The sequence below is a fragment of the Lacerta agilis genome, chromosome 4, assembly GCF_009819535.1.
Source record: "Lacerta agilis isolate rLacAgi1 chromosome 4, rLacAgi1.pri, whole genome shotgun sequence".
NCBI classification, from domain to species: domain Eukaryota; kingdom Metazoa; phylum Chordata; class Lepidosauria; order Squamata; family Lacertidae; genus Lacerta; species Lacerta agilis.
The window spans coordinates 3,183,148-3,209,331 of record NC_046315.1 but is presented as its reverse complement, the minus strand read 5'-3'; the positions used below and the strand labels follow the sequence as shown (position 1 = coordinate 3,209,331).

Here is a 26,184-nt window from a genome sequence, read left to right as displayed (position 1 = left end):
ATAAATAAGAATAATTTAACGAGCAGCACAGAGAAGGGGTGGAAAGGGGGTTGTGGGCGGAGAGAGAGGAGGGAAGGGGCGTTTAAGGGTGCTGATCTGAAATGCTTAGCTTGGACCACCCTGGAGTGGCCCAGGCCTGGACCACTTGCGCTTCCCCGTTTCCCGCCTGGGAGGGTCCCGATCCTTGCAGGAGCCAAGGAGGGGGCGTAGAAGCGCCAGCACTGGGTCTCCGGCAACCTCACAGTCGGCTCCAAGTCTCGGGGACACCTTTGGGGTGTCCGTCTGGCTCTGCCATCGTCGTCCCTCCCCTCCGGGGGGGGTGGGGGCTGGTGGAGGGGAGACCTGCTCCTTGATTGCTCTGCCAGCCGCCCCGACACCTCACATGTGGCAGGAGTGGGCGGGGTGGGCGAGAAGGAGAAGGGGCTCAAAACCAGAAGGGAGGGAGGAAGGAGGGGCGTCCTGCGGGGGGACGGACGGCGGCAGGGAAATTCCCGCTACTTCCTGAGCCTCAGGCTCTCGAGAACGAGGCGCTTGTGCTTGGGGTCCATCATGCCAGCTTCTTCCAAGTCCTCGTCGGTGATGTCGCTGGAGGGAGAGAAGAGAAATAGAGATTCAGGGCCCAGGAACCAGAAGGAACGATGTCCACTGTGCCCCAAGATCCCATCCCATAGAAAGGTCGGAGGACCCCCTGGTTCATGGCGCAAGGGCCCCTCTGGGCAGGAGCCTCCCCCCATATGAACCACCTGTCTACCAGCTCCATCTGGTACGCAGGATGAGACCCTCCCTGCCCGCAGACTGTCTTGCCAGAGTGGCACATGCTCTGGTCATCTCCCGATTGGACTACTGCAATGCGCTCTACGTGGGGCTGCCTTTGAAGGGGACCCGGAAACTGTAACTAATCCAGAATGTGGCAGCTAGACTAAGGACTGGGAGGGGCCGCCATACCTCCCATCATTCTGCCCGGACACTGAGGTCCAGCTCCGAGGGCCTTCTGACGGTTCCCTCACTACGAGAAGCAAAGCTACAGGGAACCAGGCAGAGGGCCTTTTCGGTGGTGGCGCCCGCCCTGTGGAACGCCCTCCCACCAGATGTCAAGGAAACAAACAACTATATGACTTTTAGAAGACATCTGAAGGCAGCCCGGGGAGTTTACTGACTGCCTCTGGGTTTGGTAGTCAGTACTGAGCGAGATCAGCGGTTCCCCCCATGTGGGTGGGGCAGCAGGATTACCTGGGGGGGAGGATGCTGTGGGGCTCCACTTGGTCAGGTCCACCAGCCTCGCTGAATCCATTAAACTGAATAGTTTAAACTGGATTTGGAATAAATGCGCAACCAAAACAGAGGACAGCTCAGCTGGCAGAGCGTGAGACTCTTGATCTCAGGGCTGTGGGTTCGAGCCCCACGTTGGGCAAAGGATTCCTGCACTGCAGTGGGTAGATGACACTTGTGATCCCTCCCAACTGCATAATTCTATGATTGCTACTACTTTTGGATTTTATCGCGTCGTTATCTTGGGAGGAAAGCAATGACAAACCTAGACAGCATCTTAAAAAGCAGAGACATCACCTTGCCGACAAAGATCCGTATAGTTAAAGCTATGGTTTTCCCAGTAGTCATGTACGGAAGTGAGAGCTGGACCATAAAGAAGGCTGATCGCTGAAGAATTGATGCTTTTGAATTATGGTGCTGGAGGAGACTCTTGAGAGTCCCATGGACTGCAGGAAGATCAAACCTATCCATTCTTAAAGAAATCAGCCCTGAGTGCACACTGGGAGGACAGATCCTGAAGTTGAGGCTCCAGTACTTTGGCCACCTCATGAGAAGAGAAGACTCCCTGGAAAAGACCCTGATGTTGGGAAAGATGGAGAGCACAGGGAGAAGGGGACGACAGAGGATGAGATGGTTGGACAGTGTTCTCGAAGCTACTAACATGAGTTTGGCCAAACTGCGGGAGGCAGTGGAGGATAGGCGTGCCTGGCGTGCTCTGGTCCATGGGGTCACGAAGAGTCGGACACGACTAAACAACAACAATCTTCCTTTAGTGGGCTGTGCCAACTGCTGTTCTGGATAATGCCTTTTGCACGGTAGGGGAGGAAGAGCGGGGGATGAGATTTTGGAACCAATGCAGGGGGGTGGGCCTGGAACAGTTTCAGAACCATTGAGAAAGATGGTCCAAGTTTGGGCTCAGAGCTCACCTGTAGGGAACGGATGCTGCACAGAGTGGGGAACGAGTGCCCCCCAGTGGCCAAAATAATGCTCTGCAGCACCTGAAGTGTGTGGGACACGGGTGGCGCTGTGGGTTAAACCACAGAGCAAAGGGCTTTCCGATTAGAAGGTCGGCGGTTCGAATCCCCGTGACGGGGTGAGCTCCTGTTGCCCGGTCCCAGCTCCTGCCCACCTAGCAGTTCGAAAGCACGTCAAAGTGCAAGTAGATAAATAGGTACCGCTCCAGCAGGAAGGTAAACGGCGTTTCTGTGCGCTGCTCTGGTTCGCCAGAAGCGGCTTAGTCATGCTGGCCACATGACCCGGAAGCTGAGCGCTGCAAGATGAGCGCTGCAACCCCAGAGTCGTCCGCGACTGGACCTAATGGTCAGGGGTCCCTTAACATTTAGCACCTGAAGTGAGAGGCTGCGAAACAGAACCACTGATGCTGACAACCTCTCCCAGCCCCACGGCTGGGACCCCTCTTCTTCTGATATCCCTCCAGGGGTTTTCTCACATTCGATGCCAACCTCAAGCTCCCAGGCCTCATTTCTCTCCGCTCCTAACCAAACGCTACCCAGCACCTCTGTTTCCATGCTCCCTTTCTACCAAGGTATTATCTCTGCCCAGGGGAGTGACCCCTTTAAGCCCTTAGCTGCCTCCTACAGACCTTTCCCCGAGGCTTGGCCCACCCTCAAAGGCTTGCCCAGGCCTTCGGCTCAGTCTATAACCATGATGCTGAGTGACCACATGACTCAATATTTGTGTAAGATGTAAAATCATGCTACATAGCAAAAAAAGTGGTCATTTGAGCTCCGCCATTTGGATACTCATAATATCAATCAATCAATATTTGCATCCTGTCCATCTGACTGGGTTGTCCCAGTCACTCTGGGCAGTTTGCAACAGGTTATACAACAACTTTCTTGGGTTCCATGATCACTGCAGATGGTGACAGCAGTCACGAAATTAGAAGACGCCTGCTTCTTGGGAGAAAAGCAATGACAAACCTAGACAGCATCTTAAAAAGCAGAGACATCACCTTGCCGACAAAGGTCCGTCTATTTAAAGCTATGGTTTTCCCAGTAGTAATGTACGGAAGTGAGAGCTGGACCATAAAGAAGGCTGATGGCCGAAGAATTGATGCTTTTGAATTATGGTGCTGGAGGAGACTCTTGAGAGTCCCATGGACTGCAAGAAGATCAAACCTATCCATTCTGAAGGAAATCAGCCCTGAGTGCTCACTGGAAGGGCAGATCCTGAAGTTGAGGCTCCAGTACTTTGGCCACCTCATGAGAAGAGAAGACTCCCTGGAAAAGACCCTGATGTTGGGAAAGATGGAGGGCACAAGAAGGGGACAACAGAGGATGAGATGGTTGGACAGTGTTCTCGAAGCTACCAACATGAGTTTGGCCAAACTGCGAGAGGCAGTGAAGGATAGGCGTGCCTGGCGTGCTCTGGTCCATGGGGTCACGAAGAGTCGGACACGACTGAACGACTGAACAACAACAACAACAATACAACAACACAACTGAATATCACACATGAAAAGCATCCCAATAACAGGGCTGCCTTGAGAGGTCTTCTAAAAGTCAGATACAGTGGTACCCCGTTCCGGATCGCGCTACGTAAAACGGGCGTGCTTAACACAACCCCCCCCCCAAAAAAAACCGGAAGTTTGCGCGTTTTTGTGCTTCTGCACATGTGCGAAGTGCGCAGAACGCTTCTGCGCACCCGTGCGTCGCACACGCTCCTGGGAGGACTTCCGGGTCATGGAGGTCCGTAAGTCGAACGTACGCAACATGGAGCGTACGCAACTCGAGGTAGGACTGTAGTTATTTATCTCCTTGCCATCTGACGGGAGGGCGTTCCACAGGGCGGGTGCCACTACTGGGAAGGCCCTGTATCCTCACTTCTCGCAGGGAGGGAACCGCCAGAAGGCCCTCGGAGCTGGACCTCAATCTCCAGGCTGGACGATGGGGGTGGAGACGCTCCTTCAGACGCTCCGTCACCGGGGGCAGCTCCGAGACCAGCAGCTGGGCTTTCAAGGTCAGCACCAACACTTTGAACTGATGCTTAATAGCTGGAGAAATGTAGTTTATGCGAGATCTCGTCAACGAAGGCAGTTTGCCAAACCCTTGAACACAAAACCAGAAGAAAAGCCTTCTGGATCAGGCCAATGGCTCCAAATTCTCGAGACTGGACGTCTTCCCGGATTTGGCAACCGAGTCCTGGGCCGCTGCGAAGAGGAAGGGGGTGCCCTGGAGGAGACTCACCTGAGGAACTCTAGGTCGTCCCAGCCGTTGTGGATCAAGCCCTCCTCGTATCTCTCCATGCCGATCGCTCTCAGCCACTCGCCCACACTGGACTCACTCTGCCTGGAGCTGCTGCGGCCGTCCTGGCTAAGGGTCTGAGGGGCGGCAAGGGGGACAGACACACCGGACAAAGGAAATTGACAAGCTGGAAGGTGTGCAGAGGAGGGCGACCTAGAGGACTGAGGGCCTGCAAGCCAAGCCCTGTGAGGAACGGTTGAAGGAGCTGGGTATGTTTAGCTTAGACAAGAGGAGACAGGATAGCCATTTTCAAATATCTCAAGGGCTGTCTCATGGAGCTGCACGTGATCGGAGGTCTTGTTGTCTGGGCAGATCCAGCACCTCCACAACCACTGCCCAGACTTGCACCCTGGGGAGGTCACTCCTGTGTTGTTGGTGCAGCAAAAACACAGGAGGCAGCAGTTATAGGTAAGTTTCCAGTCTCTGCGGCCACAGCAGGTGCTGCGATTCCCCAGCAGTTTGAGTTCACCCCCGGAGTAGCACTCCATTGTCTCTCGGGACAGGCAGATGCCTGGGGAAACCCAGCCAGATGGGCGGGGTACAAATATATTATTATTATTATTATTATTATTATTATTATTATTATTATTATTACACTGGTTTCAGGATGTGTTTTTGTTTTCAAGTTTTAATTACAGTTGTTTAGTTTGTTTTTAGACGGCACACCGCCCCACGGAGATTTCTGAAATATTAAGTGGTATCCAAATGCTTTTAAAGAAAGGGAGGGGAAGAGAAGAGGAAGAGGAGGAGGAGAGATGCACACGAGGTTTCACGGCATCGCAAGCGCCTATGTGGAAAGGCAGAAATTCAGCGCGGGCAAATATGGATCCTCGTGAGACCTTCAAACCCTGTCAATCCTGGAGATTTCCCCACTTTGCTTTGGGTCCAGGGGCGAAGAAGATCTGGGGCAATTTGGGCCTTGCTGGCCAGAGAGGCTGACCCCCCCCCCCAGAGCTGCCTCTCCCGACCCCTTCCCAACTTCTTCTGCTTGCTCCCCCCTCCCTGTTTCCAAAGAAGAAAGTGGATTCTGCAAATGGCACCTCTGTTTCCCAAGGAAACTCATTTTGATTGGGGCGATTCCCCAATGGGCACAGCACACCTCCCATTTGGCGGGGGGGGCCTCCCTCCCTCCCTCCCTCCCTCCCTCCCTCCACCCCATCCCCATCACGTACCTCTCCTGCCAAGTCTTCCTCGATGCTCTCGCGAATGGACCGTGGCGGGAAGGCGATGGGCCGGCTGTAGTCGGGGTGCATGCCCCGGTGGTGGGGCAGATCCAGCCTCGCTTTGGTCAGGGGGTGGGCCGGGGGCCGCCCCGACTGCTCCCTCCCCAGCGCTCCGCCGTTGCTGCCGCCGGCATAGTCCACCTCGCTGAGGGTCTTGGCCATCTGGAGGACGGAGCAGGAGCGGTCGTCCAGGGGCCCCCCTGGCCCCTGGGGGGCATTGGGGGGCTCCATCAGGAAGCCTGGCCCCAGGGACGGAGCCGGCCTCGGGTGCACCTTGGGGGGCTTGGCTTCCAGGGGCTCGTTGAAGGCCACGGTCGCTCGGGGCTTGCTCCCCCCGTGCTCTTCCCCCCGGGTCCCCGCAGGCGTGTAGAAGGAGTCCCCGGAGACGTCAAACTCCACCAGCTTGGGCAAGGGGGGTGGCGGGAAGTCGGGGGGCGGCAGGTTGAGGACCCCTTGCTCCTCCTCCTCCGAGCTCTCCTCCGCCCGGCAGGGGGGTTGCTGCGGCCGCCGGTGCTCAGCCTGGACGGGCACCGTGATCTGGACTTTGTTCCTGGGGGCCGGGGGCTTGGCCGCCGTCACCGGGGGCAGCTCCGAGACCAGCAGCTGGTGTGGGACCCCCTCCAGGACGTAGTAGGCCGGGTTGTTGAAGCTGTTTTTCGGGGGGGGGCCCGTCGGGATCCGTGGGGGCGTCCGGCCTGGGCCTGGGCAGAAAACAGGAGGGGCAGCCGAGGCACATAGGAAGAAAACAAAGCTTTTTCATCCAATAATTTTATTTTTGTGCTTAGGTTGTATCACATAAAACAGGGGTAGGGAACCTAAGGCCCGTGGGCCAGATACGGCCCAATCGCCTTCTCAGTCTGGCCCATGGACGGTCCGGGAATCAGTGTCTTTTTACATGAGTAGAATGTGTCCTTTTATTTAAAATGCATCTCTGGGTTATTTGTGGGGCCTGCCTGGTGTTTTTTACAGGAGTAGAATGTGTTCTTTTATTTAAAATGCATCTCTGGGTTATTTGTGGGGCCTGCCTGGTGTTTTTACATGAGCAGAATGTGTCCTTTTATTTAAAATGCATCTCTGGGTTATTTGTGGGGCCTGCCTGGTGTTTTTACAGGAGTAGAATGCGTCCTTTTATTTAAAATGCATCTCTGGGTTATTTGTGGGGCCTGCCTGGTGTTTTTACAGGAGTAGAATGCGTCCTTTTATTTAAAATGCATCTCTGGGTTATTTGTGGGGCCTGCCTGGTGTTTTTACATGAGCAGAATGTGTCCTTTTATTTAAAATGCACCTCTGGGTTATTTGTGGGGCCTGCCTGGTGTTTTTACACGAGAAGAATGTGTCCTTTTATTTAAAATGCACCTCTGGGTTATTTGTGGGGCCTGCCTGGTGTTTTTACACGAGAAGAATGTGTCCTTTTATTTAAAATGCACCTCTGGGTTATTTGTGGGGCCTGCCTGGTGTTTTTACACGAGAAGAATGTGTCCTTTTATTTCAAATGCATCTCTGGGTTATTTGTGGGGCCTGCCTGGTGTTTTTACACGAGAAGAATGCGTCCTTTTATTTAAAATGCATCTCTGGGTTATTTGTGGGGCCTGCCTGGTGTTTTTACACGAGAAGAATGTGTCCTTTTATTTAAAATGCACCTCTGGGTTATTTGTGGGGCCTGCCTGGTGTTTTTACACGAGAAGAATGTGTCCTTTTATTTAAAATGCACCTCTGGGTTATTTGTGGGGCCTGCCTGGTGTTTTTACACGAGAAGAATGTGTCCTTTTATTTAAAATGCACCTCTGGGTTATTTGTGGGGCCTGCCTGGTGTTTTTACAAGAGCAGAATGTGTCCTTTTATTTAAAATGCATCTCTGGGTTATTTGTGGGGCCTGCCTGGTGTTTTTACACGAGAAGAATGTGTCCTTTTATTTAAAATGCACCTCTGGGTTATTTGTGGGGCCTGCCTGGTGTTTTTACACGAGAAGAATGTGTCCTTTTATTTAAAATGCACCTCTGGGTTATTTGTGGGGCCTGCCTGGTGTTTTTACAGGAGCAGAATGTGTCCTTTTATTTAAAATGCACCTCTGGGTTATTTGTGGGGCCTGCCTGGTGTTTTTACATGAGCAGAATGTGTCCTTTTATTTAAAATGCATCTCTGGGTTATTTGTGGGGCCTGCCTGGTGTTTTTACACGAGAAGAATGTGTCCTTTTATTTAAAATGCATCTCTGGGTTATTTGTGGGGCCTGCCTGGTGTTTTTACATGAGCAGAATGTGTCCTTTTTATTTAAAATGCACCTCTGGGTTATTTGTGGGGCCTGCCTGGTGTTTTTACATGAGCAGAATGTGTCCTTTTATTTAAAATGCATCTCTGGGTTATTTGTGGGGCCTGCCTGGTGTTTTTACACGAGAAGAATGTGTCCTTTTCTTTAAAATGCATCTCTGGGTTATTTGTGGGGCCTGCCTGGTGTTTTTACAGGAGAAGAATGTGTCCTTTTATTTAAAATGCACCTCTGGGTTATTTGTGGGGCCTGCCTGGTGTTTTTACACGAGAAGAATGTGTCCTTTTATTTAAAATGCACCTCTGGGTTATTTGTGGGGCCTGCCTGGTGTTTTTACAGGAGCAGAATTTGTGCTTTTATTTAAAAAGCATCTCTGGGTTATTTGTGGGGCCTGCCTGGTGTTTTTACAGGAGTAGAATGTGTCCTTTTATTTAAAATGCACCTCTGGGTTATTTGTGGGGCCTGCCTGGTGTTTTTACACGAGAAGAATGTGTCCTTTTTATTTAAAATGCACCTCTGGGTTATTTGTGGGGCCTGCCTGGTGTTTTTACATGAGCAGAATGTGTCCTTTTATTTAAAAAGCATCTCTGGGTTATTTGTGGGGCCTGCCTGGTGTTTTTACACGAGAAGAATGTGTCCTTTTCTTTAAAATGCACCTCTGGGTTATTTGTGGGGCCTGCCTGGTGTTTTTACATGAGCAGAATGTGTCCTTTTTATTTAAAATGCACCTCTGGGTTATTTGTGGGGCCTGCCTGGTGTTTTTACACGAGAAGAATGTGTCCTTTTTATTTAAAATGCACCTCTGGGTTATTTGTGGGGCCTGCCTGGTGTTTTTACATGAGCAGAATGTGTCCTTTTATTTAAAAAGCATCTCTGGGTTATTTGTGGGGCCTGCCTGGTGTTTTTACACGAGAAGAATGTGTCCTTTTCTTTAAAATGCACCTCTGGGTTATTTGTGGGGCCTGCCTGGTGTTTTTACAGGAGCAGAATTTGTGCTTTTATTTAAAATGCACCTCTGGGTTATTTGTGGGGCCTGCCTGGTGTTTTTACACGAGAAGAATGTGTCCTTTTATTTAAAATGCACCTCTGGGTTATTTGTGGGGCACAGGAATTCGTTCAGTCTTTTTTTCAAAATATAGTCTGGCCCCCCACATGGTCTGAGGGAAGGTGGACCGGCCCACGACTGAAAAAGGTTGCTGACCCCTGACATAAAACGTAGAATTGCAGAGTGGGACGGATCCCAAGGGTCGTTTCGTCCGACCCCCTGAAATGCAGGAGTCTCCTTGGACCAAAGCAATTACTTTGCACCATGACAATAAAAGGTAAAGGACCCCTGGACGGTTAAGTCCAGTCAAAGGCGACTATGGGGTGCGACATTTGTGGGATGTAATTCTCCGGAGCAGTCAAGTCCAACATTCCTTGTTTTGCTAGAGTGGACATGCAGGGGAATGTCGAACTTCCTGTCACACCTGGGTGGAGCATCCTTCCTTTGCATGTGACTGGTAGGTGGGCATGACCTTTCCAGACCTGGTAAAAGGCCAAGGCACGTAGCCACCTTCCCTTCTTTTTCGTCCTGCCTGCTTCCTGTTTCACCTGGACTGGACTGCTGGCTCTCTCATCCGGCAGTCCCTGGGTTATCTCCCATATGGGGCAAAAACCTATATGTACATATTTGTAACCTTAAGCCTAAAGCCTGCCTTCAGGGACCAATCACACTTTGCTCTGCCTGCTCGCGAGTAAACTTCTCATTGCTACTTATGAACAAGACTGTTGTGTCTTTATTCTTTTAAGGAAGGAATCCAAGGGGTCTTACCAGGAATAACAGAACTTAACAGATTCTTAAGAGAGTTAAAGGTAAAGGGACCCCTGACCATTAGGTCCAGTCGTGTCCGACTCTGGGGTTGCGGCGCTCATCTCGCGTTACTGGCCGAGGGAGCCGGCATACAGCTTCCGGGTCATGTGGCCAGCAGGACTAAGCCGCTTCTGGCGAACCAGAGCAGCGCACGGAAACACCGTTTACCTTCCCGCCGGAGTGGTACCTATTTATCTACTTGCACTTTGATGTGCTTTCAAACTGCTAGGTGGGCAGCAGCAGGGACCGAGCAACGGGAGCTCACCCCATCACGGGGATTCGAAACGCCGACTTTCTGATCGGCATGCCCTAGGCTCTGTGGTTTAACCCACAGCGCCACCCGCGTTGTTAGGAAGGATAATATTAATCAATATATCCTCTCTTGTTACCCACAACATTCCCACACCGTTCATCTTGCTTCCAGGCCAAGGGAGCCGGTGTTTCTCCACGGGCAGCTTTTCTGGGTCATGTGTCCAGCATGACTAAACCGCTTCTGGCGCAACAGAACGCCATGATGGAAACCAGAGCGCATGGAAACACCGGTTACCTTCCCGCCAGAGCGGTACCTGTTTATCTACTTGCACTGGTGTGCTTTCGAACTGCTAGGTTGGCAGAAGCTGGGAAAGAACAACAGGAGCTCACCCCGTCGCGGGGATTCAAACCGCAGACCTTCTGATCGGCAAGCCGAAGAGGCTCAGAGGTTTAGACTCATGTCCCCAACCGTGATAATAACGGGCAGGTAGCCCCATTAAGCTGCTGAGGACCAGGTGCGAGTCCTTGGTCGATTTGGGACACTGCCGGTGACTCCATTCGCTTCCCTTGCTGGGGTGGGTTCGCCCCTTTCCTGAAGATCCAACACTTGCTATGATTCTACGATCCATTCGCAGGTGACTCACCTGCCCTGGGATACCTCGGCGTCTCTGGAGGTGCCGCGATGGGGAGCCGGTGGGCGGCTGGCTGTCTGGGTGCCGGGCTTCTCCAGATCATCTAAGAGCTTCCCAACGGGGCAGGCGGCCATCGCCGGGGCGTCCCCAGGGGAATGTTTGCGCCCCACAGATCTAGCGGATGGAAATGTTTGAGAAGGCGCAACGATGAGGCCTTTAGGCCCAGAAGTTGCAGGAGGCTGCCTGAATCCCTTTCCCTACCACACTCCCTAGGAACGTGGAGAAGGAAAGAATTTCTAGCTGCTAGGTCAGACTAATTGACCACAGGGGCCAAACAGGGGTCCCACACGCAGGGCCTGAGTGGAACAGCAAAAAGCTGGTCAACACCGGCTTTTATTTTATTTTTTTGTTCAGCAAGACTGGATACCTATCAAAAAATATCTCGGCAAGTGGTTTACTTAAAAGGGCAATTGCATGCAATGGCACCCTTTGAAAGCTGGGCACCCAAGCCTCTTAAAAATGTGGCAGTGTGTGAAATCAAAATACAAGGCGAAAATTTTTTGATTCTGGGACTTTATGCACCAAATGATGGAAAGTCAATTTTCTACAAAAAAATACATGACCTGCTGTTGGATTATTTGGATTATAAATTAGTTTGCCTTGGAGACTTTAATGGTGCAGTTTCCACTTTAATGGATAGATCCCAAAGAACTAAATTAACAAATGATGGGAAACTACCTAAGACTTTCTTCGAAATGGTGGACAATTTAAACTTGGAGGATGCCTGGAGGCTAAAAAACCCCACCGATACTGAGGCAACTTATTTCAGTGAATCTCAGCAGTCATGGTCGAGGATAGATTACATCTGGATATCGAACGAATTGGCACCGAAAATACAAAAAGCGGAAATCGGCCCAAAGACTTATTCGGACCATAACCCTGTACAGGTAACTCTCAAAATGGTCTCCAAGGGTTCTTTCAGATGGAGAATGGATGACGTGGTAATGAGAGACACCAAGCTGGTAGAAAGAGCTGTGAAAAAGATGAAGGAATATTTTCAAATCAATTGGAATTCGGAAGTAGAAAAAAGAATTGCCTGGGATGCAAGTAAGGCGGTAATGAGAGGATTCCTCATAAGTGAAAAAGCAAAAAAGAAAAAACTACAAAATGCGGAAATGGAAAGACTGTTGAAATTAATCAAAGTTAAAGAAAAAGAGTTAAGAGGACATCCTAAATCTCTAAGAATTCAGAAGGAAATTAAATACTTACAATCCCAGTATGCTAAAATTATGAATCAAGATACAGAATGGAAATTGAAAATGATGAAACAAAGATCATTTGAATCTGCGAATAAATGTGGAAAACTACTAGCTTGGCAACTGAAGAAAAGACAAAAGGCAAATGTCATTGGCAATTTAGCAGTAAACGGAAAAATAGTGGAGAACCCGGAGGAAATCAGAAAGTGTTTTCAAAAATTTTACAAGCAACTGTACAAGGAGGAGAGGATAAAAGAGGAAGAGATAGACCGATTTCTGCAACAACATAGTTTGCAAAAAGTCCCAGAGGACAAACTAATAACCCTCAACCACCCAATATCGACCCAAGAGATTGAGGACGCAATTAAGAACATGCAACTAGGAAAGGCACCAGGACCAGATGGACTAACAGCAAAGTTTTATAAGACTCTCAAAGATTGGCTTTCGCAGCCTTTGAAAGAAGTTTGCAACAAAATATTGGAGGGAGATAGGGCGCCAGAGACGTGGAAAGAAGCCTTTATCACACTGATCCCAAAACCTGATACGGACAGAATGCAAATGAAAAATTATCGTCCAATCTCCCTTTTGAATGTGGATTATAAAATTTTTGCAAATGTTATGGCTACAAGATTAAAAAGAGTGCTGAAAGATTATATACATAAAGATCAAGCGGGTTTCCTTCCAGGAAGACAAATAAGCAACAATACAAGAATTATTGTGGACATTTTAGAAAAACTGGAAAGAAACATAAATACAGAGGCAGCACTACTGTTTATTGATGCGGAGAAAGCCTTTGACAAGATATCTTGGATGTTTATGAAAAAGAATTTGGAAAAGATGGGAGTTGGAGAAAGATTCTTAAATGGTATTAGAGCCATTTATACAGAACAAAGAGCAAAAATAATAGTAAATGGTGTGATATCGGAAGAAATTGAAGTTGAAAAAGGAACAAGACAAGGGTGCCCTATCTCCCCTTTATTATTTATTACGGTCCTGGAGGTCCTCTTAAATATGTTACGAAAAGAGAAACAGATAAAAGGAATTAGGGTGGGAGAGAAAGAATACAAACTACGCGCCTTTGCAGATGATTTGATGCTATCCCTACAAGAACCAGAAAGCAGTGTCCCCAAAGCCTTGGAATTAATTGAACAATTCGGACGTGTAGCTGGCTTCAAATTAAATAAACAGAAAACCAAAGTTTTAAGTAAAAATATGAGTGCAGAACAGATACAAAGATTACAAGAGGGCACAGGCCTCAACTTTGTTAAATCTGTAAAATATCTAGGTATCAATCTCACAGCAAAAAATGTGAACCTGTACAAAGATAATTATGAAAAACTGTGGATAGAGATAAAGAAAGATCTGGAGATATGGACTAGATTGAAATTGTCGTTAATGGGAAGAATAGCCGCGATTAAAATGAATGTCCTACCAAGGATGCTGTTTTTATTCCAAGCCATACCGATTTTGGATAAAATGGACTGTTTTAAGATATGGCAAAGGGACCTATCGAAGTTTATATGGCAGGGCAAAAAGCCGAGAATTAAGTTTAAGGTTTTGACAGACTCTAAAGAGAGAGGAGGCTTTGCCCTGCCGGATTTAAGACTTTATTTTGAAGCAGCTGCCTTTTGCTGGTTAAAAGATTGGTTTAAATTAGAGAATGTAGATGTGTTGGACTTGGAAGGACACGATAACATGTTTGGTTGGCATGCATACCTTTGGTATGACAAAGTTAAAATTCACAGAACCTTTAAGAGTCACATAATCAGGAAATCTCTGTATCAGGTTTGGATTAGATATAAGGACTTACTGGAGAGAAAGACTCCTAGATGGATATCACCAGTGGAGGCCAAGGCCTATAAGAGACCAAACATGTCTGCAAGTTGGTTACGATACATGGACATATTGCAGCAGGAAGGGGACTCATTTAAGTTGAAAAGTTATGATCAAGTCAAAAGTCAAGTCCCTGACTGGCTGCAATATCACCAGGTACATGAAACATTTAAATTAGACAAAAAAATTGGTTTTCAAGTGGAAAAATCAAAACTGGAAACAGAACTGATCGAATCGAACTCTAAAAACCTTTCCAAGATGTATAATTTGTTGCTAGAGTGGCATACGAAAGATGAATTGGTTAAATCAACAATGATAGACTGGGCAAAAGATGTGGGTCATAATATTATGATGGATGACTGGGAGAGATTGTGGCAGAAAGGTATCAACTTTACTGCATGTAATAGCTTAAGAGAAAATGTAATGAAAATGATATATAGATGGTATCTGACACCAGTTAAGTTAGCTAGAATGAATCCCAAAATGTCGGATGTGTGTTGGAAATGTAAATCGTCGAAAGGTACCTTTTATCATATGTGGTGGTCGTGTTCAGGGGTAAAGGCCTTCTGGGACAAGATTTATAATGAGCTTAAGAAGGTAATGAAAATTACCTTTTGTAAGAAACCAGAGGCACTTCTCTTGAGCATGACCAATGAAGAGATACCCAGTCAGGATAGAGTATTTTTTATGTATGCCACGACAGCGGCTAGAATTTTATTGGCAAGAACTTGGAAAGGTGAAGAGATACCGACAATTGAAGAATGGCAGATGAAGCTGATGGAGTATATGGAGCTCGCAGACCTGACCGCCAGAATCCGAGACCAGAGGGAGGAGAAGGTGTCGCAAGATTGGAAGAAATTTAAGGACTATTTAGTTAAGCATGATAAACTGAATGTTTGAATATTTGTGCAGAAATATATAAAAGAATCGGCTTTAGAAGTTTAAGGTTAGTTATAATGGTTTTAGAAGAAATTTTTGATGTGATAGATTTGTATAAGAAGGTGTTAAGATACAGAATATAAGTTAAGAAATATCTCGGTTTAGATAAATTTAAAGATCATTAGAATATTGAGTATGAGTTAATGGGAAAAGAAATGAAGCTACCTTAAGAGTATATATGTTTTTGAAGACAGAGGAGGGACCAGGGGAAGTCCCCCCTAAGAAGTTAAAATAAGTTGAGAAACAAAGATAAGTATTTGGCAAGGTTTGTATAAGTTTTCTTTTTTGTATGGTATTGTTGTGTTTTATATTGTTGATTGTGTATTATGTTTTTATTGTGTTTATGTATGTTTAATGTTGTTTCTGTTTTGTTTCATGGTAAAATAATAAAATCTTATTAAAAAAAAATGTGGCAGTGTGACGCAGTGGTTAGAGTGTCAGACTAGGACCTGGGAGACCAGGGTTCAAATCCCCCACTTGGCCATGAAGCTCACTGGGCTAGCCTGCCTCGCAGGATTGTTGTGCGGAGAGCCGCATACTGAGCTCCAAGGAGAAAAAAGGCGAAATGGAGGCAGGCCATCAGGTTTTGCTTTTGAAAAGGAGAGAGGTTTTGCCCTGCCGCTTTGATCCTGCCTAGTCATTGCAAATCCTGCCCCTCTCCCCTCCAGACTGCTTCAAGGCGGCCCCGCTCCCGGAGCCTTACTTGGTGTAGTCGAGGTTGGTCCGCGTTGCCACCGGCTGAAGTTTCCCTTTGGCGGCTCCCGTCTCGTCCTTATCGACGCTGATCCATTCTGCGGGGAGGGAAGGGGAGCAGGCTCTGAGTGCCGATCCAACCCTGCAGGGAACCTCCCCGCCTCGCAGCAGATCAAGGCCGTTTGCACAAAACTACCATTTCTCCAAAACGGAATAAAACCGCGATTTGCACAGGGCTGAAGAAATTGAAGAATGTTCAATCCTGTTCTCAAAGCCGCAAACCAGATGGCGGTTGGAAACCTGCAAGCAGGATTCGAACACAAGAGCAACTCTCCTCTGCTGAGTTTTCTAGAAACTGCTGTTCCGAAGCACCGCTGAGCAGAGCAGAGACACCTTGGCTAATAGCTCTCTCCTTCCCCGAATATGTCCCATCTTCTTTTAAAGCCCTCTCGTTCGGGGGGTGGGGGTATCCCTGCTAGTGGAGCCAGGATTGGCCTACCGATTGGGGGTTCCCCACCCTCTGCTTTAGAAGCTGACCCACCCAGCAGAAGCTAGCATCTGTCATCATCTACCGCGTTTCACCCTCATCGCCAGCAGTGCTGCGTAGTGGTTAGAGTTCTGGACTGGGTGGGTGACCTCGGGGGGCTAGTCCCTGCCTCTCAGCCTGGCCTACCCCCCCCCCCGGGTTGTCGCGGGGGATTAAATGAGGAAGGGGGTGAGCCACACGCCCTCCTTAGGGGTTATAGATGCAATAAATAATAGTACCGTATTTTTCGCTCCATAAGACGCACTTTTTTCCTCCAAAAAAGTAAGGGGAAATATCTGTGCATCTTATGGAGCGAATGGTGGTCCCTGGAGCCGAATTGCCCAGGGGCCAAAAGAGGATCATGCTTTTTATTTTACAAAAAGGGGGTGTTGAAAGGATCCCGCTCAGCAGCTGATCAGCAAGAGATCGGGAGAGAGATGAGAGCCCCCGGCTCCCTTTCAGCCCCGCCCTCCATTGTTGAATGTGCTGCAGAGGGAGGTTGTTTGTTTCCCCAGCGACATGGGACTGGCTGATTAGTTTATCTGTCTGCAGGAAACTGTAGAAAAGGCTCCCTTTCCTTTAGAAGCTGCAGAAATGTGAGTTGAACCCCATAAAAACGGGGCTTTTCCTCTTTGCTTTTCCCCCTTTGCAAAAGGAGCTTTGCTTTTTCCCCTTTGCAAAAAAAAGCTGCAAAACCTTTAGCTGATCCTAAAAAAAAACCACAGGGGTTTTCCCTTTGCAAAAAGATGAAAACTTTTAGCTGATTCTCAAAAAAACCAGGGCTTCTCCCTTTGCAAAAAAACTGCAAAACTTTTAGCTGATCCTCAAAAAAACCCAGGGCTTTTCCCTTTGCAAAAAAAGCTGCAAAACCTTTAGCTGATCCTAAAAAAACAGGGCTTTTAGAGGAGGAAAACCAGAAAAATATTTTTTTTCTTGTTTCCTCCTCTAAAAACGAGGTGCGCCCTATGGTCCGGTGTGCCCTATGGAGCGAAAAATACGGTAAATTACTGTTATTATCAGCATCATCTACTTTTTTCTTATTAAATGCTTTAATGTATTGGTTAAAAACTTTATAACAGAAATGTTCGATGGATGCTGAAAACAAAACAGAAGAACAGAAACAAAACAGTCGTTCATTCCTTAACTGATACTTGCTTTGTACATCAATTTGTAATTAAATTTAACACGACCTCCAATCTTCCCAGATTAAATTCCTTCGACACGCACTCTTAACTTCCTTTTCTCCGCGTTATTTAGCTTACTCTAAAAATTATTTTATAATATCCTATTTGTGCACCGAAGTTCAATCAAAACCTGCCAACAGATTAATATTTTGGCAATGTTCTTTTGCATAGTCTGTATACGTCCCACTCTCTGATAAATTTTTCATCAGTTAACGTCTCGTAGCCTTGCTGATAAGTCTCGCCAGCTCTTATTTTATTTTGCTGGTCTGATTTAGATGGAATAAATAATAATAAATTGCTGTTACGATCGTCTTCAGCAGAAGGTCCCAAGGTGCTTTGCAGCATAGAAAAACCCAGAAAATAAAAACCCACCTTTGCCGGGCACACTGTGGAGAGCCGAGGGTTACCCCATCACAACCCCCGTCGTCCCCCCCGTGCTGGCAGCCCCCTCCCTCTCCTGCTGCTCCTCCTCACCGTAGAGCCTCTCGCGGGTCCCCATCCGCTCCGCTGGGACCCGCACCTTCATGGAGCCACGGATGTTGCCCGTCTCCTCGCCACGGTGGGACAGGTAGGTGAGGAACTGCTGGGCAGTGCTGCCAATCATGGACTTGAGGGCAATGACACACTCGCCTGCGGTGGGGAAGAAGAATCATAGAATCCTAGAGACCCCAAGGGCCATCCAGTCCAACCCCCTGCCAAGCAGGAAACACCATCAAAGCATTCCTGACAGATGGCTGTCAAGCCTCCGCTTCAAGACCTCCAAAGAAGGAGACTCCATCACACTCCTTGGCAGCAAATTCCACTGTCGAACCGCTCTTACTGTCAGGAAGTTCTTCCTAATGTTTAGGTGGAATCTTCTTTCTTGTAGTTTGAATCCATTGCCCCGTGTCCGCTTCTCTGCAGCAGCAGAAAACAACCTTTCTCCCTCCTCTAGATGACATCCTTTGATATATTTGAACATGGCTATCATATCGCCCCTTAACCTTCTCTTCTCCAGGCTAAACATACCCAGCTCCCTAAGCCGTTCCTCATAAGGCATCGTTTCCAGGCCTTGGACCATTTTGGTTGCCCTCCTCTGGACACCTTACAGCTTGTCAGTATCCTTCTTGAACTGTGGTGCCCAGAACTGGACACAGTATTCCAGGTGAGGTCTGACCAGAGCAGAATATAGTGGTACTATTACTTCCCTTGATCTAGATGCTATACTCCTCTTGATGCAGCCCAGAATTGCATTGGCTTTTTGAGCTGCTGCATCACACTGTTGACTCATGTCAAGTTTGTGGTCTACCAAGACTCCTAGATCCTTTTCACATGTACTGCTCTCAAGCCAGGTGTCACCCATCCTGTATTTGTGCCTTTCATTTTTTTTGCCCAAGTGTAGTACTTTACATTTCTCCTTGTTAAAATTCATCTTGTTTGGTTTGGCCCAGTTCTCTAATCTGTTAAGGTCATTTTGAAGTGTGATCCTGTCCTCTGGGGTATTAGCCACCCCTCCCAATTTGGTGTCATCTGCAAACTTGATCAGGATGCCCTCAAGCCCAGGGTGGGTCAGGGCGAGGGGCAAGAGAGGGCCCACCCCCAACCTGGTGCCCTCCGGCTGCCGCGGACTGCAACTGCCACCCGCCTGGCCTGCCGCTCAGGGTTGTTGCGAAGTTTAAACTCCGGCTTCGGCCCCCTCTGTTGACAGGGCTGCGTCCCGAGGGCTGACCCCCGATTTAAGGCATATTAGTCAATCAGCCCAACGAGGGTTGGGCTTTTGCGGGTGAGCTGAGAGTTTGTTCGGACCCTGCGCGAGAATCCGTTTGCGTCGTTAAGAAAAACGAACCGACGTTGATTTATATATTATCTTAAGCGACTTTGCATGAATGTCACATTTTTAAATGCAGGAAATAATGGAGCAACAAGAACTCGGGCCACAGTAATGGTTTGATTAATTTCAGTTTTACAAGTCTTTTGTAAATTTATTTCTTAGTATTTGTGTGTCGAGTGGAAACAAAGCGGCAGGACAAGACCCTGTTTCGGAAATTCTTCCTTCTTCAGCCGCAACAATAAGAGACCCTATGTAAATTATTGCCACAACAGTCCAAAGTTATCTAACAATTATATAAACAAATATATGAGATATATATATATATATATATATATATATATATATATATATATATATATATATATGTATGTATATATATATATACACATACACACACACACATATATATATATATACACACACACACACACACACACACACACACATACATATATACAGGCAAATATATATTTTGTTTTCCAAGAATAAACAAAACTTAACACACATTTGTCAGATACAATTTTTACAATAGTACCTAAACTCCGCCGAGTTTTCTGACTTCCTTCCTTCTCTACTTTAGTTTTCTTAGATTCCATCATTCATCCGCTTTCCCTTAAATCCCAAATTCTATTTTCCATATTACAATACCTTCATCTTTATTCATACTTTCTACTAGGTTGCAAGTATTATATCACACCTGTTAGTGATTTACATAATTACAGACTTCTAAATATTTCAGAAATTTACTCCAGTCATCTTGAACCTGTTATATAAAGAAAATTAATCTTGCCACTCGACACACAAATACTAAGAAATAAATTTACAAAAACGCTTGTAGAACTGAAATTAATCAAACCATTACTGTGGCCCGAGTTCTTGTAACTCCGTTATTTCCTACATTTTTAAATGCAGCTGTGTGTTTGCGTAATGTTTTGCTTGGGTTGTCGCTTCGGTTTTTGTACACCGCTTAGAGATATTTTTAATTCATTCAGTGGTACAGAAATCAATCCATCAATCAATGAGGTTTGTGGGAGTTGGGGATGTATAGCCTGAAGAACAGGAGACCGAGAGAAGATGTGAGAGCCATCTTCAAATATCTCAAGGGCTGTCCCGTGGAAGAGAGAACAAGCTTTTTTTTCTCCTATTCCAGACGGGAGGACCTGAACCAATGGCTTCAAGTTACAGGAAAGGAGATTCCAGCTAAACATCGGGAAGAACTCTCTGGCTTGTAACAGCTATTTGACAGGGGAACAGACCCCCTCAGAGTTGGTGGACTCTCCTTCCTGGGATGGTTTCAAAGAAGGTTGGGTGGCCACCTGTCGGTGACTCTTTGGCTGTGATCCTTGCATTGCAGGGATTTAGAATCATAGGTGAGGAGCTGGAAGGGTCCCCCAGGGGTCATCTAGTCCAACCCCCTGTAATGCAAGAATCCCAGCTAAAACATCCCTGACACTGAAACTCTACTTGACTAGAATACCCCTTGGGCCCCTTCCAGCTGCGCAATTCTATGAAAGATCTGCATTGGCTCCCAGGACGTTTCCGAGCACAAGTCAAAGTGTTGGTGCTGACCTTGAAAGTCCTAAGCAGCCTTGGCACAGAAGAAGAAGAAGAAGAAGAAGAAGAAGAAGAAGAAGAAGAAGAAGAAGAAGAAGAAGAAGAGTTTTGGATTTGATATCCCGCTTTATCACTACCCGAAGGAGTCTCAAAGCGGCTCACATTCTCCTTTCCCTTCCTCCCCCACAACAAACACTCTGTGAGGTGAGTGGGGCTGAGAGACTTCACAGAAGTGTGACTGGTCCAAGGTCACCCAGCAGCTGCATGTGGAGGAGCGGAGACGCGAACCCGGTTCACCAGATTACGAGACTACCGCTCTTAACCGCTACACCACGCTGGCCCCTACCTGAAGGAACGTCTCCACCCCCATTGTTCAGCCAGGACACCGAGGTCCAGCCCCGAGGGCCTTCTGGCGGTTCCCTCCCTGTTAAAAGTGAGGTTACAGGGAACCAGGGAGAGGGCCATCTTGGTGGTGGCACCTGCCCTGTGGAACGCCCTCCCATCAGATGTCAAGGAAATAAACAACTGTCTGAGTTTTAGAAGACATCTGAAGGCAGCCCTGTTTAAGGAAGCTTTTAATGTTTGATGTTTTATCGGTTGATGGTGATGATGATGATGATGGGAGCCAACCAGCGTGCCTGGGGAAACCCAGCCAGATGGGCGGGGTATAAATTAATTAATTAATTAATATTATAAATTATTATGATTATGATTCTATGAGTCTTGAAACCGGCGAACTGATTCAATCTGCAAGCGGATAGCAAAACAGCAACTGTGATCCTGCAGATCTAGAAGTCCAGCCTTCCTGTCTAGACTGCCATGCACGGACGGAAGTCCACTTCTAGGTCCAGCGCGCCTGGTTCTGACACGCACCTGGTTCCCCACCACCACCTCCAGGAACTGCCCAGCTCCTTACCATAGGACTCGTAGCCATCCAGAGATTTGACCGTCAAGAGGATGTGCTGGTCTTGAAGGTATTCAATGTCGGAGAGGATGGGCTTGAGCTGCGGGCGGAAGAACGAGAGGAGGTCAGTCGAGGCCGACGGGAGCGTCAACCCACCGACTGTTTGGAGCAGGTTTACTTTGTGTGTCCCTGCCCGGTGCCTTTGAATCTCCGGGGAAACACTCTTAGTGGCTCTGCTTGCTCCAGAGGGGCGTCTTAAGTCCACTAACAGCAGGGCCTTCAGCGTGGTGGCACCTGCCCCTTGGAATGCGCCTCCAACAAACGTCAGGTAGGCGCCAGAGGTATTGGCACAATACCGGTGACCAGATGGACTAGATAATAATAATAATAAATTTTTATTTATACCCCGCCCTTCCCCGCCAAACGAGGCTCAGGGCGGCTAACACCAATAAAATCACAACAAAAGCATAAAACAATTCATTAAAATACAAATTAAAATTTAATCTAGACTGCAGCCTCATTTTTAAGTAGCCCACCAACCACACCAAAAGAATAAAACATCAGGGTTAAACTGAAACCAACCCAAAGGCCAGGTGGAACAGCTCCGTCTTGCAGGCCCTGCGGAAAGATGCCAAATCCCGCAGGGCCCTGGTCTCTTGTGCCAGACTGTTCCACCAAGTCGGGGCCAGTACTGAGAAGGCCCTGGCCCTAGTTGAAGCCAACCTAGTATCCTTGTGGCTCGGGACCTCCAAAAAGTTATTATTTGAGGACCTTAAGGTCCTACCCGGGACATAGATGGGACGCAGGTGGCGCTGTGGGTTAAACCACAGAGCTTAAGGCTTGCCGATCAGAAGGTCGGCGGTTCGAATCCCCACGACGGGGTGAGCTCCCGTTGCTCGGTCCCTGCTCCTGCCAACCTAGCAGTTTGAAAGCACGTCAAAGTGCAAGTAGATAAATAGGTACCACTCCAGCGGGAAGGTAAACAGCGATTCCGTGCGCTGCTCTGGTTCGCCAGAAGCGGCTTAGTCATGCTGGCCTCATTACCTGGAAGCTGTACGCCGGCTCCCTTGGCCAGTAAAGCAAGATGAGTGCCGCAACCCCAGAGTCGTCCGTGACTGGACCTAACGGTCAGGGGCCCCTTTACCTTTACCTAGATGGAGTGCACCTCTCAGGAGAGGCTCCTCTCACCCCACCCCCCACCTTTCCAATAGGCCCCTGAGGTCCTTCTCTGCCTCTTGCAGCTCAGGGACCTTCTGCACCCCCAAACTGTCAGACGCTGGCAGGAGGGCATGGGGGGAAGAGCCGGCTCACCGTCGGCAGCTGCCGGGACGACCACTGCACTTTCAAGAAGTTGATGTTGTCACTGCTCTGCGAATCGTTCTCAAAGCTCTTCTTGAATTCTGGAGGGGGGGCGGGATGGAAGTTAAGGGTCAGCCTCAGCCAGGGTGGCTATTTCCACAAACACACCCCAACACACACACACACACACCGACCTTCTAGGCAGGCAGAGTAGAACTCTATGAAGAATTTGGTCCTGCTAGCCGTCTTCACAATCGCCTCGATGCTCTCGAACTCAATGTAGGCCTGGTCTGAAGATTTAGAGAGACCTGGAGGGTGGGGGGGAGAGACGGAGGGTGGGATGCGTTGGAGGGGGAGACCCTGGACAGGTCCCCTCCCTCGGGAGGCCAAACCACCAAGGACCAGTGGGAAATGGGGACTGTATACAACCGGTCAGAGGGCCACCTGCCTGGGACTCTTCAGTATACCTGAAGGAGCGTCTCCACCCCCATCGTTCAGCCCGGACACTGAGGTCCAGCTCCGAGGGACTTCTGGCGGTTCCCTCATTGCAAGAAGCAAGGTTTCAGGGAACCGGGCAGAGGGCCTTTCCGGTGGTGGCGCCCGCCCTGTGGAACGCCCTCCCGTCAGATGTCAAGGAAAGAAACAACTACCTGACTTTTAGAAGGCATCTGAAGGCAGCCCGGATTAGGGAAGTTTTTAATGTTTGATTGAGTTTTTAATATTCTGTTGGGAGCCGCCCAGAGTGGCTGGGGAAATCCAGCCAGATGGGCGGGCTATAATTTTTTTTAAAAAAATTACAGTGGTACCTCTGGTTGCAAACGGGATCCGTTCCGGAGCCCCGTTCGCAACATGAGCAGCGCGTGTCCTGAAGCGCCGCGTCTGCGCATGTGCGCGACGTGATTCGGCGTTTCTGCGCATGCGCGAACCGCCGAAGCCGGAAGTAACCCGTTCCGGTGCTTCCGGGTTCGGCGCGTTTGTATCCCGTGACGAACGCAACAGGAAGCAATCGTAACCAGAGGTATACGACTGTATTTCATTATTATTATTATTATTATTATGGGATGTTTTTAGCTGGGATTCCCGCGCTGCAGGGGGCTGGGCCACCTGACCCTCGGAGGTGTCTTCCAACTCTGCAGTTCTACAGCCGTACGCCTGTGCCGTCTCAACCCCCTCTCCGCTCAAGCGCCCGCAATGCACCCCACTCGCCATTTCCCAGTACCTTTCTTGGAAACAAACTGGGACGTGACCCCAACTTCAAATGCCGCAAAGACAGGGGAGTGGTCGCTGCTCACAATGTCGTCCGTGCATCCTGACAAAGAAGGGTAAGAGCGTCAGGAGAACTCTGCCGGATCAGGCCCATCTAGTCCAGCATCCTGTTCTCACGGGGGCCGACCAGATGCAAGCAGGATCCGAGCCCCAGAGCACCTCTTCCCCTCCCGAGGTTCCCAGCAGCTGGTTCCCAGAAGCATCGGCAGCCTCCGACTGCGCAGAACTCACCGTAAGAGTTGCTGTTGATGTGGGTCTCTGGATAGGACTTCGAGAGGATGCGGTCGCACCAGGAGGGAACGTTTGTCCGTACCTGGGAACAAGGATCGGGGTTTTCTTTGGAAAGGAAACTCTCGGGCGCGGAAAGCCCAACCGCCCGTTCTTTGCTTTTGACACTCCTCCGACTAAACAATCTTGCACTCAAGCAGAACGCATCCCGGAGTTCAATCCTGGAGTCGGTCTGGGAGAGATCCCGGTGGGAAACCCCGGAGAGCCACTGCTGCCGGTCAGTGCAGGCAATATGGAGCTGGGTGGGCCAAGGGTCTGGCCCAGGATGAGGCAGCTTCCTATGTTCCCAGGGACAGGCTGCAAGCTGAACTCTGCCACCCCACCCCACCCCACCCAACACAGCAACCAAACATTTTTGCCCACCCCCCCTCTCCCATTTGCGGCCAACCCCCATGTCCCAACTTAGCCCTTCCCCTCTCGGGCTGGCAGCACCTACCCCGGTGGGCTTCTGTTTATGCCAGACGTAGGTGTCCCGGGAGCCCCTCTCGTAGCGGTACGTGGGGGGGAAGGTGATCTCCTCCTCGCCTGGGGAAAGCGGAAGACAAACCAGAGACCGGCTGCTGCACAAGCCCAGCAAACCGTGGCTAGCCTGAACCATGGCAAACCGGTTCCACACCGTGGTTCGTGAAGCTGGCTTTCTTCAACAAACCGAGGTTGGCATTCACCACATTGTGTTCAGACATGATACTAAGCTACGTTTAGTAGAAAGCAAAAGCTTCCAGTCTCCTTGATGCCAAAGCAGAAGAGGAGGAAGCGAAAGGCCAGGTGAGGTTTCTTCAAGTCACAATTGTCCATGGTTTATTGTGACATGTGAATGCAGAGGTTCTGCTGCTTCCGTTTTACGTTGCATTTATTTTCCTGCGAGTGGCTATTGCATTATGGTTGTTACATGATTTTAAACTTCCACCTGACGCTTTAAGAGGCTGCAATTTGAATTTTCTAAATTACCGTATTTTTCGCTCCATAGGGCGCACCGGACCATAGGGCGCACCTCGTTTTTAGAGGAGGAAACAAGAAAAAAAAATTTTTTCCCGGTTTTCCTCCTCTAAAAGCCCTGTTTTTTGAGGATCAGCTAAAGGTTTTGCCGCTTTTTTTGCAAAGGTAAAAGCCCTGTTTTTTGAGGATCAGCTAAAAGTTTTGCCGCTTTTTTTGCCCTGGTTTTTTGAGGATCAGCAAAAAGTTTTGCAGCTTTTTTTGCAAAGGGAAAAGCCCTGTTTTTTTGAGGATCAACTAAACGTTTTGCAGCTTTTTTTGCAAAGGGAAAAGCCCTGGTTTTTTTGAGGATCAGCTAAAGGTTTTGCAGCTTTTTTGCAAAGGGAAAAGCCCTGTTTTTTGAGGATCAGCTAAAAGTTTTGCAGCTTTTTTTGCAAAGGGGGAAAAGCAAACAGGAAAAGCCCCGTTTTTATGGGGTTCAACTCACATTTCTGCAGCTTCTAAAGGAAAGGGAGCCTTTTCTACAGTTTCCAGACAGATAATCTAATCAGCCAGTCCCATGTCGCTGGGGAAACAAACAACCTCCCTCTGCAGCACATTCAACAAAGGAGGGCGGGGCTGAAAGGGAGCCGGGACTCTTATCTCTCTCCCGATCTCTTGCTGATCAGCTGCTGAGCGGGGTCCTTTCAACACCCCCTTTTCTCTTTGTAAAGTAAAAAGCATGATCCTCTTTTGGCCCCTGGGCAATTCGGCTCCAGGGACCACCACTCGCTCCATAAGACGGACAGATATTTCCCCTTACTTTTTAGGAGGAAAAAAAGTGCGTCTTATGGAGCGAAAAATATGGTAGTAATGGCAAGACATGAAGTTTCAGGTTCAAAGCTCAGCTCAAGCCTGGACCTCCTCGCCCTTCGCTGGCAGGTGGAGGAGAATGCGGCCGG

General features: G+C 48.6%; 1 protein-coding gene across 1 annotated transcript in view; it reads right to left on the bottom strand.

The window, feature by feature from the left end:
- Positions 1-459: 459 nt before the first annotated feature.
- The window catches only part of INPPL1 (inositol polyphosphate phosphatase like 1), a 100,304-nt gene continuing 74,579 nt past the window's right edge, over positions 460-26,184 (bottom strand). Inside the window, exons 17-28 of the mRNA XM_033145816.1 lie at positions 24,747-24,835; positions 24,254-24,335; positions 23,976-24,065; positions 22,951-23,064; positions 22,769-22,857; positions 21,470-21,557; positions 17,664-17,819; positions 15,490-15,577; positions 10,775-10,932; positions 5,708-6,453; positions 4,479-4,612; positions 460-585 (exon numbers count right to left, since the gene is read on the bottom strand). Coding sequence (XP_033001707.1) covers positions 495-585; positions 4,479-4,612; positions 5,708-6,453; positions 10,775-10,932; positions 15,490-15,577; positions 17,664-17,819; positions 21,470-21,557; positions 22,769-22,857; positions 22,951-23,064; positions 23,976-24,065; positions 24,254-24,335; positions 24,747-24,835 — 1,925 coding nt within the window. The 3' untranslated portion in view covers positions 460-494. The remainder of the gene's footprint in view (positions 586-4,478; positions 4,613-5,707; positions 6,454-10,774; positions 10,933-15,489; positions 15,578-17,663; positions 17,820-21,469; positions 21,558-22,768; positions 22,858-22,950; positions 23,065-23,975; positions 24,066-24,253; positions 24,336-24,746; positions 24,836-26,184) is intronic.